The sequence below is a fragment of the Sapajus apella genome, unplaced genomic scaffold, assembly GCF_009761245.1.
Source record: "Sapajus apella isolate SASKATOON/1434 unplaced genomic scaffold, GSC_monkey_1.0 scaffold25, whole genome shotgun sequence".
NCBI lineage: Eukaryota > Metazoa > Chordata > Mammalia > Primates > Cebidae > Sapajus > Sapajus apella.
In genome coordinates this window covers 18,231,041-18,247,071 of record NW_022436965.1, presented here as the reverse complement: position 1 = coordinate 18,247,071, position 16,031 = coordinate 18,231,041, and the positions used below count along the sequence as shown (strand labels likewise).

Sequence of the window (16,031 nt, the reverse complement as noted above, 5' to 3'; positions counted from 1 at the left end):
AACTCTGCCTCCTGGGTTCAAGAGCTTCTCCTACTTTAGCCTCCCAAGTGGCTGGAAGTACAGGGCCTGCCACCATGCCTGGCTTATATAATCAGCAAAACCTGTGACCACGTTACCTTGCATGGTAAAAGGGACTTTGCAGATGGGATTACAGATCTTGAGAGGGTAAGATCATTGTGAATTATTCATATGGGCCAAATGCAGAGGTGGGGGGAAGGGAAGGGAGGGGGAGGGGGAGAGGGAAAAGGGAGGGGGAAAAGGAAAAGGGAGGGGGAGAGGGAAAAGGGAGGAGGAGAGGGAAAAGGGAGGGGGAGAGGGAAAAGGGAGGGTGAGAGGAAGAGGGATATTACATTGATGGTTCTGAAGACACAGGAAGCCTCTAGGAGCTAGGAAAAGCAAGAAAACAGTTTCTTCCCCAAGGCCTCCAGAAGGAACACAGCCCTACTGGCACCTTGATTTTAGCCCCATAAGCTCATGTTAGACTTCTGGTCTCCAGAACTATAAGACAATAAATTTCTGTTGTTTTAAGTCTGTGGTAATTCGTAACAGCAGCAATGAGAAATTAATACACTACTCTTTCTGAGGAAATTCCTCAAGGAATTTCACTGGCCAAAAAGAAACTCAAAACAAAGATTTTAAGACTGAGGTAGATACAATCAATAAATCTAACACAATGTGTGGTCAAATCTAAATAGTTGACAATAATGTGACTGTAAATGATAAGTTAAAGCTTTTGAAAAAAGACTACATATCATAAAGAAAAGCTTAAAAAGAATCTAAAATTTCTCCCACAAAGCCCAGAAGCTGGGAGTGGGAGAGTGAAGTGAGGAAGTGAAAGCATTGCCAACATACTCATCTTGATGAGGAGTGGAATGGAGCAAGGGGAAACAGTACTAGAATTAAAAAGTAAAATAATGGAAGCAGCTTAGTTCTTGGTATGTTGACAGAGAACACAGATTTACATTACCATTAAAATATAAAGGTAATAACAAAAGAGGGAAGGAAGGAGGGAGGAAGGGAGTAAAATATCTGAATATCAAGGAGGGAGATGAGTAAAAATAATCAATCTAGCATAAGAGAAGGCATAAGGGAAAGGAAGGAAAATATAGGAAATATAATGAATATCACTATATCTAATCAATGTATATGACATATACTAAAGAATAAAAAAAGAAGGATGTATTCAATATTCATTTAACAAGTATTTTTGAACATCTTTTATGTGCTTCTACGTGCACTAAGTACTAAGCACCAGTTTTGAACAAAACAGGCAAAGTCTGAGCTCTCAGAAAAACAGGATTGTGACAAATGCTACGCAGAGAATTAAAACAGTAATGGGACAGAAAGCAATGAGGTGACTACCTGAGATTAGTCTGTCATAAAAAATCACTCTGAAGAGGTGAAATTTAAGCTGAGATCCAAATAACAAAGAGCCAGCCAAAGATCAGGGTGAAGAGCATTCATTGCTGGCAGGACTAACTGGCTAGCACAGACAAAGTCCAAGTGTATTAGTTATTCACAATAAATGTGACTGGTTGGAATGTCCCTATTTAATAACAAAAACCGTATGTGATTAGGGTTCAAAAAAATTCTAGCCAATATCTATTTACAAGAGATTCACCTAAAACAAACATCAAATAAAGGATAAAGAGAAAGGGGGTAGAAAAGATATCTCAGCAAATTCTAACAAAAAGAATGTTACAGTTAGCAATATAAAGAGGAATTTTAGGACAAAGCATTAAAAAAATCAAGTAAGTTGATTTTCCAATGATAAAATAAATGTACAATCCATCAAGAAGATTTAATAGCAATGAATGTTTATATACCTAATAATACAGATTAAAATATCTAAAACAAAAGCTGCTCAAATTATAAGAAACAGGTACATCAAAATCATAGGGAAGATTTAATATACCCTTCAGAGATGGAGAAACCAAATACAAAAAGTATCCAGAACTCTGAAACTAAACAACAAATTTTATTTTCCTTTATGGGTAAGCCATAAAGGAAATTTAATAAATTCCAAAAAATAGAAATTACACATCATGTTCTCTGACCATAATGCAATGGAAATTAAAACAAATAACAAAAGCAAGTTTTAAAATACTCTTCTCAGCTGGGTGCAATGGCTCACACCTATAATCCCAGCGCTTTGGGAAGCCAAGGTTGGTGGATTGCCTGAGCCCAGTTCAATTTCAGCCTGGGCAACATAGCAAGACCCTGTCTCTACAAAAAAAAAAAAAAAAAAAAAAAAATTAGCCAGGCATGGTGTCTCATGCCTATAGTCTTAGCTGTTCAGGAGGCTGAGAGGGGAGGATCTTTTGAGCCCAGGAATTTGAGGTTACAGTGAGCTATGATCATGCCACTATACTTCAACCTGGGTGACAGAAAGAGACACTGTTGCAAAAAAACCTCATAAAAAACAAGAACACTCTTCTTATGAACTCTTATGTAAATGTAAATAAAAGGTGATTAGACTATTTTGAAATGAAAGACACTGAGAAGATCACAGGTCAAAATCTGCAGAGTATGGTCACAGCAGTACTTAAAGGAAAACGGAACCTTAGATATATTTTGTTATGAAATCACAAAGATTCAAAATATAAAATAAATATTTAACTCTTAATAGTTAACTCTTAAGAGGGGTAAGTTATTCCTAAACAACACACAACTCTAGAAATCTGAAAGAAAAAGATTAGCATATTTGATTATATAAAAATTTAAAACTTCAACATAAGACATCAAAAACAAGGTGAAAAAACAAGCGAGAGACTAGGGAGAAAACATCTGCAATACACTTTAAGACAAAAGACCTGATGTCTGTATTATATCAAAAGCTTTGACAAACTAGTAAGAAAAAAGACATTATAGAAAAACAAAGAATAGGAATACATAATTCCCAAGAGAAGACATGGTCAATAACCACATGAAAATGTTAAAAACCAATAATATTCAAGAAAATGCATTAGGTCATTTTTAAAATAAATATTTGTTGAGTAATATTTTAGCTAACAAGTAACAGACAAGCATTACATTTATAGTTTATTTAGTTTACAGCTGGGCATGGTGGCTCATGCCTGTAATCCCAGCACTTTGGGAAGATGAGGAGGGAGGATCACTTGAGTCCCAGAGTTTGAGACCAGGCTAGGCAACATGGCAAAACCCTGTTTCTACCAATAATAATAATAATAATAATAATAAGAAGAAGAAGAAGAAGAAGAAGAAGAAGAAGGAGGCATGGTGGTGTATGCCTGTGGTACAGGCTACTTGGGAGGCTGAGATGTGAGGATTGCTTGAGCCCAGGAGGAGGCTGCAGTGAGTCATGATCATGCCACTGCATTCCAGCCTGGGTGACAGAGCCAGATCCTGCCTCAAAATAATGATAACAGTAATAATTTATTTGGTTTAGTGGATAACGACACTAAAAATAAGGTATGTTTACTATAATTGTACACTGAGAAACACACATAAAAACCAATGCCTTTTCATACATTCATTGAATAATAGGGATGCAGTGTCAAAAAAGAATAATAGGACACAATGAGAAAATAATTTCATACCCACTAGGCAGATAAGTGTTCGTGAGGATGTGGAGAAACCGAAGCCCTCATACATTGCTGGTGAGAATGTAAAAATTGTACAACCACTTTGGAAAACAGCTGGGCAGTTCTTCAGAAGGCTGAACATAGAGTTACTACAATACTCAGCAATTTAGATTATACCCGAGAGAAATAAAAGCATGTTCAAAGAAAAACTTCTGTGCTAATATTCACAATAGCAGTATTCAAAATAGCCAAAGGTAGAAAAAAATCCAAATATCTATGAACTGATAAATGGATAAACCAAATGTATTATGTCAATTTAAGGGAATGTTATCTAGCAACAAAAAAGAGTAAAGGCTGGGTGCGGTGGCTCATGCCTATAATCCCAGCACTTTGGGAGGCTGCAGTGGGCGAATCACCTGATGTCAGGAGAGGAGTTCGAGACTAGCCTGGCCAACATGGTGAAACTTTGTCTCTACTAAAAATACAACAATTAGCTGGGTATGGTGGCAGATGCCTGTAATCCCAGCTACTCAGAAGGGTGAGGCAGGAGAATCGCTTGAACCTGGGAGAGGGAGATTGCAGTGAGCCGAGATTGCGCCACTGCACTCCAGGATGGGTGACAGTGAGACTTTGTCCCCTCTGGACCAAAAAAAAAAAAAAAAGGAATGAAGATAAAAGGCTTTATGTTATATGATTCCATTTATATAAAATGTCCAGAACAGACAAATCTATAGGTCTGCAGTTGCTTGGAGGCTGAGAGGATAAAGGCAAATGGGGGATAACTGCAAAAGGGTACAGCTGATGAAAATGGGCTGATGAAAATGTCCTAAGATTGATTTTTGGGCTGATGAAAATGTCCTAAGATTGATTGTACTGATTGTTGCACAACTCTGTGAATATAATAAAACTCTCTGAATTGTAAACTTTAAATGGGTGAATTGTATGATATGTGACTTATATCTCAATAAAGCTATTACCAAAAAAAGTATAATAGGAAAGAGGATCAAAACTTTTAAAAGGTTTTAAAAGTAACTTACATATTATTTGAACCAATCAGTTATCAAACGTCATAATATAATAAACATTTAAAAGTGGATCTCTATTTAAACAGTCAATTTTGTTCAGTTCTAGTGTCTGGTAAATTTTTTTTTTTCAAATAATTTACAGTAGTAATCAATGAAGAATATAAGGAAAAAGTGATAAAATTACAGTCTCAGCAGTGGAAGTTACTGAGAGTACATTTAAAATTTAAAAATATATTCATAAAGCTTATTTATTTGTATTACTTTTTAATTTAAGGTTTATTACTGTTTTTCTTGAAGTAATTGTTCCTGACCTTGTTAACAGGATGGGCTTTATGTACTATTTAGCCTGATTTCCACAAGTATTAAAGTGGCATTTAATATCTAAAAATAATAGTTGTGTCAATATTTTCTCAGGATTATGACCAATGTGCCATGAGACTGTGATACTGGTATATCACGCCTGGACTTGATTTTTAAAAAGCAATAGTATTCAAGTGACTATGTCCTTAGCAATGATTCCATTAAGTGAACAAAAAAGTTATGTTTAGCAGTGACTGTGAGAAAGAAATGCAGAGCTTATGAAACATGAATCGTTTAAGTTCAAAATCATGCAAAAATAAAACTTTAAAATGAGATTTGTTATCGATTAAAAATTATTAATTAATATTCTCTTGTATACTATACACTGAATTTGGCCACAACCTTCTCCGCTTTACATACATTTTTCAAAGTTAACATAGATTGTATGAATTACACAGAAGTTCAGAGAGATAATTTTACTACATATATTTCCATACTTCATTCCTCATCTCACAAAAAGGCAGGTGTGACTTAGAGGCTCTCTGTCCAGGACTGAGGTATTTACCTCACATATCTCGGATATCAGTCAATCAACTGTGAGCATTTATTGATCAGCTTCCAGGATATTAATGCTTTGCAAGCATCTCTGGATAAGTGACTAAATATTTCCTTGGGGCAATGCGAAAGAGGCTCAGATTATTCTAACTGATCATTTAAAAAATATTTCAGCATGCTTTGTGCACACTGATCACTGAATATTCATCAGGAGTCTTTTGTCAGCTTGTGCTGGATGCACATTAAGTCTGTGTTGTTTTACACTGAGTTCTTATATAGGTTCACACTTGCTATCATTTAACAAATTGACATTTATTCTCTGAACAGGTTTAGTATTTCTCCAAATCTTCTGCTTTGTAAAGACATGCTTTGTTTTTCTTTTTGAGAAGGAGTCTCACTCTGTCACCCAGGCTGGAGTGCAATGGCGCAATCTTAGCTCACTGCAACCTCTGCCTCCTGAGTTCAAGTGATTCTCCTGTCTCAGCCTCCCAAGTAGCTGGGATTACAGGCGTGTGCCACCACACCCGGCTAATTTTTGTATTTTTGATAGAGACGGGGTTTCACCATGTTGGCCAGGATGGTCTCAATCTTCTGACCTCAAGTGATCTGCCCACTTCGGCCCAAAGTGTTACAGGCGTTAGCTACCATGCCCGGCCAAGACATGCTTTTGATAGTAAATCTTCAGTGTATGGAATTCCAGCACAGATATGTCAAATTTTCTGAATCATTTTTGCTTGAAGGTTTATCTTGAAAGATATTAGAGGGCCCCCCCAAAAATTTAAAAAAACTTAAAAAAAAAAGAGACCCTGGATTATCCCTGTGAGTGATTTCTCAATCCCTGATCATCCTCTGTCTTCTCTCTGCCAGAGCCTTCCCAATTCAAACAGATTTGGTTTATTTCCTCAAGGCATTTCTCAATTCCTTACATGGAGAAATAGTTCGAGCAGACACTAAGAGTTCACCATGGTGTGGAGGCAAAGATAGGTAACCAAAATTGTTGAAACTGCACTAAATGCTGGTAGTTGAAATTATGGCAAAGAAAGAATAATTGGATTTGGCAACATGAAATCATTGGTGACTCCTTAAAGTTCATTTTTAAAAGCTTGCTAGCAATTAGTCTATTGGTGGATTCTATTCCTCATTTAAAAAACAAACAAACAAACAGGCTGAGCCCAGTGTCAAACGTCTGTAATCCCAGCACTTTGGGAGGCCAAGGCAGGTAGGTCACTTGAACTCAGGAATTTGAGACCAGCAAAACCCCATCTCTACAAGAAAAACAAAAACTAGCCAGGTGTGGTATCAGACACCTGTAGTCTTTGCTACCCGGGAGGCGGGGGTGAGAGGACAGCTTGAGCCCAAAAGGTGGAGGCTGCAGTGAGGCGTGATTGCACCACTGCACTCCAGCCTCAGTGACAGAGCAAGATCTTGGTCTCAAAAAATAAAAACAAACCACCAAAAACACGCAAAACCCAAAAACCTGTACAAAGGGTTAGAATCTGGGGAAGAAAAATGTTTTCTGCATTGAGCTAAAAAAAACTTCTAAGTCATAAGATGGTGGATAGCGTGGATAATATGAAGTTCTGAGGTTGTCCAAAAAGAGCATGTAAAATAGACTAAAAGCTTTGCAAGGGCACAGACTGTGTCTTCCAATTTTTAGCCCAGTGCCTAGCACATAGTAGGTGGACAATAAATATTTGCTGAATGAATCAAGACAAGAAGGGAAGGAAGGAGGGCTTCAGAATGGTGCATTAAAAAAGATAAGAATGCAAATTCTTCTCCCCAATAAATATGTATTGAGTACTCATTTGAAAAGTAATTGCCTACAACATTCATATAAAATGTCTTCCAGAATGCTGCATAATTTCTAGATTTATATATATATTTGTACAGAATGTTCTGGAATAAACTAGAAATTGAAGCATTATATGAAAGATACTCTGGAACATAAGATGATTATAGGTCTCGTGACCTTTATTTGCAATTCCAAAATCTAAAAGCTTCTAAATTCCAAAGGTTTTGGTGGAAAATCTGACCTGAATTGATGTTAGCTAGTTTATTTATACATTTTATTTACACAGTTAGATATAACTAAATATAGACTTAAAGAGAAATATTAATATTTTTGGAGGCACTGGTCCAGGCCCCAAAAATGCTGTTACATAATGTTCTTAACTTTCTAAAATCTGAAAAATTCCAAATATATTCAACCTCAAAGTTCTTAGTAAGACATTGTGTATTCGTATAAAACTCCCTTTCAAAAACTAGAAAAAAGCTATGAGAATGATTTGATCTATAATAAAGTAGAACTCTGAATTCAGTTGTGTCACCAATCTAAATGACATGTTTTTTAATACATTTACTATGAAGAAAACAAATATGATTAGAATATAGTCATAAGCTTTAGATTTTTTCTGTTATTATTAATTTTTGAGACAGGGTCTTACTTTGTTACCCAGGTTGGATCACAGTCCACCACAGCCTTTACCTCCCAGGCTCAGGTGATCCTCCTGCCTTAGCCTCTCGAATAGCTGGAACCACAGGCACGTGCTACCATGCCCCACTAATTTTTAAAAAATTTTCGCAGAGATGGGGTTTCCCTATGTTGTCCAAGATGGTCTCAAACTTCTGGACTCAAGCTACACTGCCTCAGCATCCCAAGTGCTGTGATTGTAGGCAAGAGCAACCACACCCAGCTGCTTTTTTTCTATTATTTACAGAGTGAATGAAAACATTTTGAATCTTTTGTTTTTAAAGCTTAAGATTCTGAACTTACCCTTTCACTTTTCACAGAACCTGTGACATCATCATCATTGAGGTGGCGCTTAAACTTGGGAGGCATATTTTTTTCCTTGTAAAATACTTTTCACTTCCCAGCAGAATGGTCACCGCCTTAAAGGGAAAATAAATTTCATCAGATTTGAGACTTCGGGGTATAAGCTAAAGTACTTAAAACAGTATACAAGACCCTGTATGATGGGGACTCCCTCATTTTTCTGATTTTAATTCTTCCCTTCTCAGTTATTCCACTTCAGTGACTGGGGGCTCCCTGCTAGACCTCAATACGTAAGAAATAGTTAAAACTGTGATAAAATGGATGTAACTGCCCTAAGAGAACATGTGTAAGATATGAGACTTATGGTTTTTATAAAATGAAAGAGCAGAGAATAGAAGGAAGATGTCTCAGTGAGCAATTTAAAGTTGGAATCAGAAGACAGGAGAACATGTCTATTTCTCTCACTTTTAGTTGGTTGCCTAAGCAATGATTTGGTTTCCTCATGTGTAAAATAGTGATTTTCAGGCTTCTGCACAGAGTTGGGATGGTCAAATCAGATAATACATGCAAAAATATTCTGCGAACTATAATGTCCCATTGATGCTCCATTAAAAGGGGTAAGTTTGGTAATATTGTGATTTATAAAATATATATATTTGGTCTTAATCCCCATTTCCTGACATATCCTCGGAATCCCTGCAGTGATGTGTCCTGTGTATGCTAATAAGATGACTGGTAGCTTAGCCCCTAGACAGATTCAAGATGGAGGCTGGTCACAGAAAAACCTAGGCATGATTAGAAGACTGGGACTTTTCAGTCCCACCTGCTAGCTTCCTGGGAAGGGAGGGGGCCTCAAGGTTGAACTGATTTCCAATGGCCAATAATGTAATCGATCATGCCTACTAATGAAGACTCCATAAAACCCAAAAAGGACAGGGTTCAGAGGGCTTCCTGATAACTGAACAAGTAGAGGGTTCCTGGATGGTGGCACACTTGGAGAGGGCACGGAAGCTCTGTACCCCCTGCCCTATGCATTTCTTCCAACTGGCTGTTGATCTCTATTTTTTGTAATATCCTTTATAATAAACCAGTAAATAAAGTGTTTCTCTGAATTCTGTGAACCATTCTAGCAAATAAATTGAACACAAGGAAGGAATTTTCAGAACTCTGATTTATAGCCAGTCAGTTACTGGAAACACAGGTAAAAACACCTGGAACTTGTGATTGGCACCTGAAGTGGGGAGGAATCTTGCAAGATTAAGCCCTCAACCTGCAGAATCTGATGCTATCTCTAAGTATATAGTACCAATTGATTAGAGGACACCCAGCTGGAGAATCTGATGCAGAATTGCCTACTTGCTCATGAGGAGAAATCTTTTTGGGGTCAGAGGAGTATTCCGTGTTGAGAGAGAATAAGAGAAACTCAGTTTTTCTTTCATCAAAACAACTGGATTAAACAAAGCTAGTTTTTCTTACTACAGAATGACTCAAATCCTCTTACATGCTAATATGCATTGTGACTTTCTAGGCAAATGCTTGCATATGCAACATATTAAAATTTTTTAAAGAAAAAGTTGTTCTATGCAAATAATGAATTTTCAGTATTTTGTACTAGATGGTAGATGAATACCCAGCAATTAAGGATAGCTCGTAAATACTGAAGGTTTTACTATATGCTAGGCACTGTGCTCTGTGATACACATGCATTTTCTTTTAGTCTTTATGATGCTTCTTTGAAGTAGGCACTAAGAAACTAGCAGAAAACTAAAGTTTAGTAACGATAATGTTAGTCGCTATCCTCATTGAAATGGCAGAGATACAGGCCTAAATCAATCAATGGCAATGCATTATCAGTTTTAATTATTTGTTCAATTAGTTGGCCATCAGGTTTACAGAATTCTGTTCTAGAGCGACCCATTTCCCAGTAACAACCCAATAGTCCTGTTTCCTTCCCCACAAGAAGAAACATTTAGGCCTTTAAATTACGTAAAATTAGACATCAGAAAGAATAATCCCAAAGTCTGGTTTCCTAAGCCAAATAAAAGTAATATTTTAAGTTAGCTGCTTGTCAAAACAAATGGACACAAACACTTTTATTTGATAAGAAATGCTTCCAAATCAGAAATTATTCACTAGTAACAAAAAACAAACTCTTGCTGCCTAACAGCTCTTGAGTTCTTGGTTCCACGGTATTTCTGTCACATACATCTGGCCCTTTTATTCCTCATACTTTGATTTCAGAATAATTCATTTATGCAGAAATGTAACAGAATGCATGGAAAAAACAGATGACCAAGCAAATTACTGAAGAACTTGTGCTTTTAACTACATCTGTATTTATATTTTAACCCCATGCAAAGCGGCTGCCTCAACATCCCAAAGCAAACAACAGGCAGACTTACATAATGCGTTTATGAGACATATAGTAAAACTACAACCTTAAGGATGAGCAAACCCCATATTCAGGTCCCTTAATCCCAAGAAACCATGTCCAACAAATAGAAAACCCATCCACAAAGCAGTAGACAGATTAATTAGCTACTTGATGAAATCTGATGTTATTTGCAACTGATTATTTATTAGTATCTGATGATACGGGTATCCAACTAGTAGAAGTAAATCATGCTCAGAAAGGAGACTAGGATATAGTCTGCTTAAGATTTCTCCTACAAAAAGACATGTGAATTCAGGTGTTTGTGACTAGGTATACACGTAAATAAGCGAGCCATCATGTACTTCCACACTGAGGATAGACCACCACTATACAATTCACTTAAACAGTCACATCACTGTATGCTTCTTATGCATCAGCATATACTTAAACGTTTATGTATGAATTTTTGTAAGCAGTACGTTATTTAGTCAATAGCTTTGAATCTGGGCAGAGGCTCTCCTTTCCCCAGCCTCCATTCCCTTTTTAACTCCTCTTCCTTGTCTGTCATCAGCGTCTTGCTCGATGCAGTTTCATAGGAATAAAGTGACTTGGATGGACACAGACCAGAGATGCTATTCGCAAAACCTGTCAAGTGTAACGATTCACCTCCACCTTCTGGTCATTATAAACACAGCAGGGTTGGCGCTCTTTCTCCTGAGCCCTTTAAATACACAATTCCAGGCAGCTCTGCTCACCCCCCAACACCCAATCTGTCGCACCAGGCCACGTCCCTCGAAGTATCTGCTCCTAACGTTGGCCCTTCCTGCCCCATGGTACTCCCTGGCATTCCTGACTGCCTCCCACTCTTAACAAACCTTCCCCATCCATGGCACTGTTCTCTTCCCATCGCCCCAGAGTACCCCTCAATTCCAATTCTTTTCCTCTCAACTCCTCCCCGTCCGCACACCTCTGCCCTCGTCTTCCATCCTCACGGTAGCCCCGGCCCCAGCCTTTTATCACTCTAGGGTCCCTTCCTAGATCCCCGAAGCCGGCTAACCAGCCCGACTCCGACGTCGCGGGGCGGCGAGGCAGGGGCGTCATCATTTCCTCCCTCCTCACAGCAGCCCCTCTCGCTGGGAACAGGCCAGCGCCAGTACCTGAGGCTCCCGGGGAACTCCCGGCAGCTCTCCCGGGCGGGCGGTGCTGGACGGGCGGGGGAAAGAGTGGGAAGCTGAGGTAAAAAGCTGGGAGAGCGGGGGACGGTGGGTGCGGATCCGGCGTCGGCGGCAGCGTCGTAGCAGCGCCTCCGCTCATCGAGCCGATCGGCGCTCGACGGCCTGGCGCCAGGCGGAGGGGGCGGGTCCAGGGCGCGGAGATAGTCGATGAAGTCGATTCCGCCAGGCGCTCTTCACCTGGAAGAGCCCCGACTCTCACCGATTTTAGATGAAGCTCGTCCCTGTGCTTTAGGGAATGAGCGACCACGGGTTCTCCAGGTTCCGGTCGGGATCCGGCGTGCGTGGAGGGCGTTTATGGGAGGGGTGGGAAACTCAGAACTGCTAGGGTCGGGGTGCGTGGCTAGGGTGATAGGCGTTTACAAAGAAAGTAGAGCCTTGTGCCAGATCTGTCCCTCGGGCTGACTACGTTGGGTGGCAAGAGGAGGGTGGCTCGCGGCTCGAGGACCTGCTTCTGTTTTCTCTGGGGCCTTTTCTGAAGAAAGAAGTTCTGTTTGATCCCCTGTTTACAGAATTAGAGCTGGACTTGGAAAGAGATATTAATTGTCCCTAGGTCAGGCTCCTCCCTTTAGGTAGGAGAAATAACCTGGTTCAGAGAGGAGATTGACTTAAAGTTACAGAACTAGCTTAGATAGATAAGGGAGGAGGGCTCCTTGTTCTTTTCCCGGTATCCGTTAGTTGTAACCTGAAAGCCTTCAGGTTTCAGGGAAATCGCCCTTGCCTGGCCATTCGGCTGCTCTGCCCATGCTTCCCTCACTCCCTCCTCCTCCTCCCAATTTGGTATCATACTTAGATCTCCAAGCCCACAGTAGCTGGCTACCAAAAACAATTCCTAATTTTGTTTTTCCGTTCTTTGTTTTATTATCCATTCCTCCCACGCCCCAGCTGGATTATTTTATTCAATCATATATTCACTATACATCTTTTAAAATTAATACAGCATTTATGAGTCCTTTGTTGATACAGTATTTTAACTGTCTGAAATACCGTGCCAGCCACTTTCTAAAGACATAAAAATAAGGGCGTGTTCAGGAACAAAAGTAGACAAGAAAACAGCAGAAGATCTGAGGACACTAAAGGAAAAAATAGACACCCTCATAAAAAAGTTGATCTGCTTTTGTTTGGTGTGTATTTTTATGCAAAAATGCACTAACGAATTTGAAAGTTGCCATGACTAGGGCAATGATACTCAATGCTAAGTGATTCACTTGGGGTTGAATCACTTGGAAAGCTTTTAAAACCACTAGAGGGTGGGGAACTGCTGGAACACTTTTTAAATCACCTGGAAAGCTTTTAAAACTAATCAGGTGCCCACGTGCTACCTAGATTCTGATTGAAATGGTCTAAGACTTAGAAACAGCTGTCGGGTTGTCAGTTGCAGGTTCTAAAAACTTGATGTTAAACTCAGTTGCCTGTGTTTATTGCTCCAGTGCCAGGCTGACTTGGACTGAAACGGCCCACCTAGAATAGAAGCCTCTCATGGTTTGCATCTCTGCCTGGGCATGACAGTGGGACTACTCCCAGACTCCACAGGTGACCCAGACATTATTTTTTCTTCTACAGATGATTTTTTTTTTTTTGAGACGAGGTCTCACTTTTTTCCCTAGTGCAGTGACACAATCATAGCTCACCGCAGCTCTGAACTCCTGGGCTAAAGTGATCTTCTTGCCTGTGCCTCCCAAGTAGCTGGGATTACAGCCATGAGCGGCTGTGCCCAGCACTTAGAGTTGATTTTATATCTGCATATTTGCATGTTATAGAATACTTTCTGGCTTTAGTGTCTTAGCCAATTAGAGCTTTAGCTAGTTATAGCCTCATCTCTTATACATAGACAACTTAAGGTGTGATCACTGAGCTCTAATAGGCACATAGCTTTTGTGCATAATCCATTCTTTGTTGTTCTTTTTTGTTTGTTTAACCATGATTTTTTTAACCATGATTCTTTATTCCTGCCAATCATTTTGGAATGATTGCTTAGGAGAGGGGTAATGCAAGCCCCACCCTTTAATCACGTGAACAAAGTCCTTTGACTATCCCCAATATTTGTGAAACTTAGAAAATGTCATTTTACAGTTAGTATGAATCAAATATACCAGTAAGCCTAAAAGATTATAAATAGCACTGAGCTTGGAGTCAGAACTCCAAGCTTGAGTTACTTATTTTCTGTTTTCTTTTTTGTGAGCTTCAGTTATTCAGATGTTAGTCCTCTAATTTTTTCTCTTTTTCAACATGACACCTTCTTCCTTAAGAGGGCCTGCTGTCCTCCTAGCTAGAGAATTTGCATTTTGCTATCTTCCAAGACTAAATCTCTCAGCTTTTGATGGGATAGCGAAGGGAATCTGAGCATTTGATTCATTCTTAAAGAGTCTTTCTATCGTTCCTCCTATTTCTAGCTTACTTCATGCTCTCTTCAGCTTTACCTGGTGCTTCTAATTTCTGAGCCTTACGAAGGGTTTTGCTGTGTATACCAGGTTGCTTCATGGCCCGCTTGGGATTCCTGCTTCTCAAGTCTACTAAGGTAATTGCCTCTTGATTCATCTGCCTTCTAGTTTTCAGTATTTTGTAGCTAAATGTTCAACATTACTTAAAATGTAAAAGTAAATAAGGAAATGCCGTTTTTCATCCGTCAGTGACTGAGAAAGAAGGAGTTAAGCAGAAGATCTGCAATCCAGTCTCTCCCTTCGTAGGAAAATACTCCCAGGAAAGCAAGCAAGCAAGCATGTGATTTTTATAAATAGGGTAATTACAGACCTCCTGGCAAATAAACCAATGGTATTTGCAGGCAGGAGAGTCCATATTATGGAATTCTTCTAGCAAGATGTCCCAGGGCTGGGATTGTTTATGGTAGGCACATTAAGAATAGATGTGGTAATCGCAGCACTTTGGGAGACTGAGGCAGGCGGATCACTTGAGGTCAGGAGTTACCAGCCTGGCCAACATGGCAAGACCCCATCTCTACCAAAAATACAAAAATTAACTGGGTGTGGTGGTGTACACATTTAATCCCAGCTACTATGGAGGCTGAGGCAGGAGAATTGCTTGCACCAGACAGGCAGAGGTTGCAGTGAGCAGAGAGCGCGTCCCTGCACTCCAGCCCGGGTGACAGAGCAAGACTCCCTCTCACAAAACAAAAAAGAATCAACGTGAATTTCAGGGATATGATTCACTGGAAAATACTGTGAAAGTTATGTAACTTAGCATAAAATGCAAGTGTTTCATAACTGAGTTGGCTCCTTCTGTGTAAGTGGGGTGACTATACACTTGATTTAGAAACCACATCTACTATCCTGGGCCAGGATGCATTTACTGGTATCCTTGAAATTATTAGTAAAGCTTGATACTGAGTAAAATCTCTGATTTAAGCCTGATTTGACAGTTTGATCCTTTGTGTTAGCTCAATGGCAAAAAAAAAAAAAAAATACATTGATACTACAATATTATGTGTGTGTGCGTGTGTATGTGTGGTATGGAAGCAGGGTGGGAGGAACAAGCATTCTTAAACACAGTAGGAGTATATAAATTGGTGTATTTTTTAAAAAGTTCATGGTAATTATATATATATATATATCACAATTTTATATGAAGCTCTTTTTGATCTAACAATTTTACTTCTAAAATTTATCCCATGGCTATACCGGTTGTATATAAAAGTATTATATAAAAATATTTGTTACAGGATTCTTGTAATAGAGTGAAAAAAAACTTTTAACTGTTCAGCAATAGGAAATTGCTGAAATAAGTCATATTGTAGCCATTCAATAGAATAGTATGCAGCCATTAAAATGAACTAGATAGATCTATATGTGCTGACATGGAATACCTCTGTGATGCTATAAGGTGAGAAAAGTAAGGTGCAAAATAGTGTGTAGAGTCTACTTCCATTTGAGCATCACATACACACCAGGATGACTGGGAGTCTGGCACGGAAAGTTTTGTGAGCTGAATTATGTCCCCTCAAAATTCATATGTTGAAGTCCTAACTTCCAATGTGACTAGTTGGAGACAGGGCCTTTAGGACAATAATTAAGGTTAAATGAAGTCAAAAGGGCAAAACCAGCCGGGCACGGTGGCTCACGCCTATAATCTCAGCACTTTGGGAGGCCGAGGCAGGTGGATCACCAGGTCAAGAGATCGAGACCATCCTGGTCAGCATGGTGAAACCCCGTCTCTACAAAAAAAAAAAAAAATGAAAACCCTAATCCTGTAGAGCTGGTGTCTGAGTTGCAT

The 16,031-nt window shown here is 39.2% G+C and overlaps 1 protein-coding gene across 2 annotated transcripts in view; it reads right to left on the bottom strand.

Annotated features, from left to right (window-relative positions):
* VAMP4 (vesicle associated membrane protein 4) overlaps positions 1-11,925 on the bottom strand; it is a 43,571-nt gene extending 31,646 nt beyond the window's left edge. The window contains exons 1-2 of one of the 2 annotated variants that reach the window (XM_032291694.1): positions 11,730-11,925; positions 8,199-8,314 (exon numbers count right to left, since the gene is read on the bottom strand). In XM_032291694.1, coding sequence (XP_032147585.1) covers positions 8,199-8,264 — 66 coding nt within the window. In that variant the 5' untranslated portion in view covers positions 8,265-8,314; positions 11,730-11,925. Of the gene's footprint in view, positions 1-8,198; positions 8,319-11,729 lie in introns of those variants that run through there. The other variant, XM_032291695.1, reaches the window with a different exon arrangement.
* Positions 11,926-16,031: the final 4,106 nt, after the last annotated feature.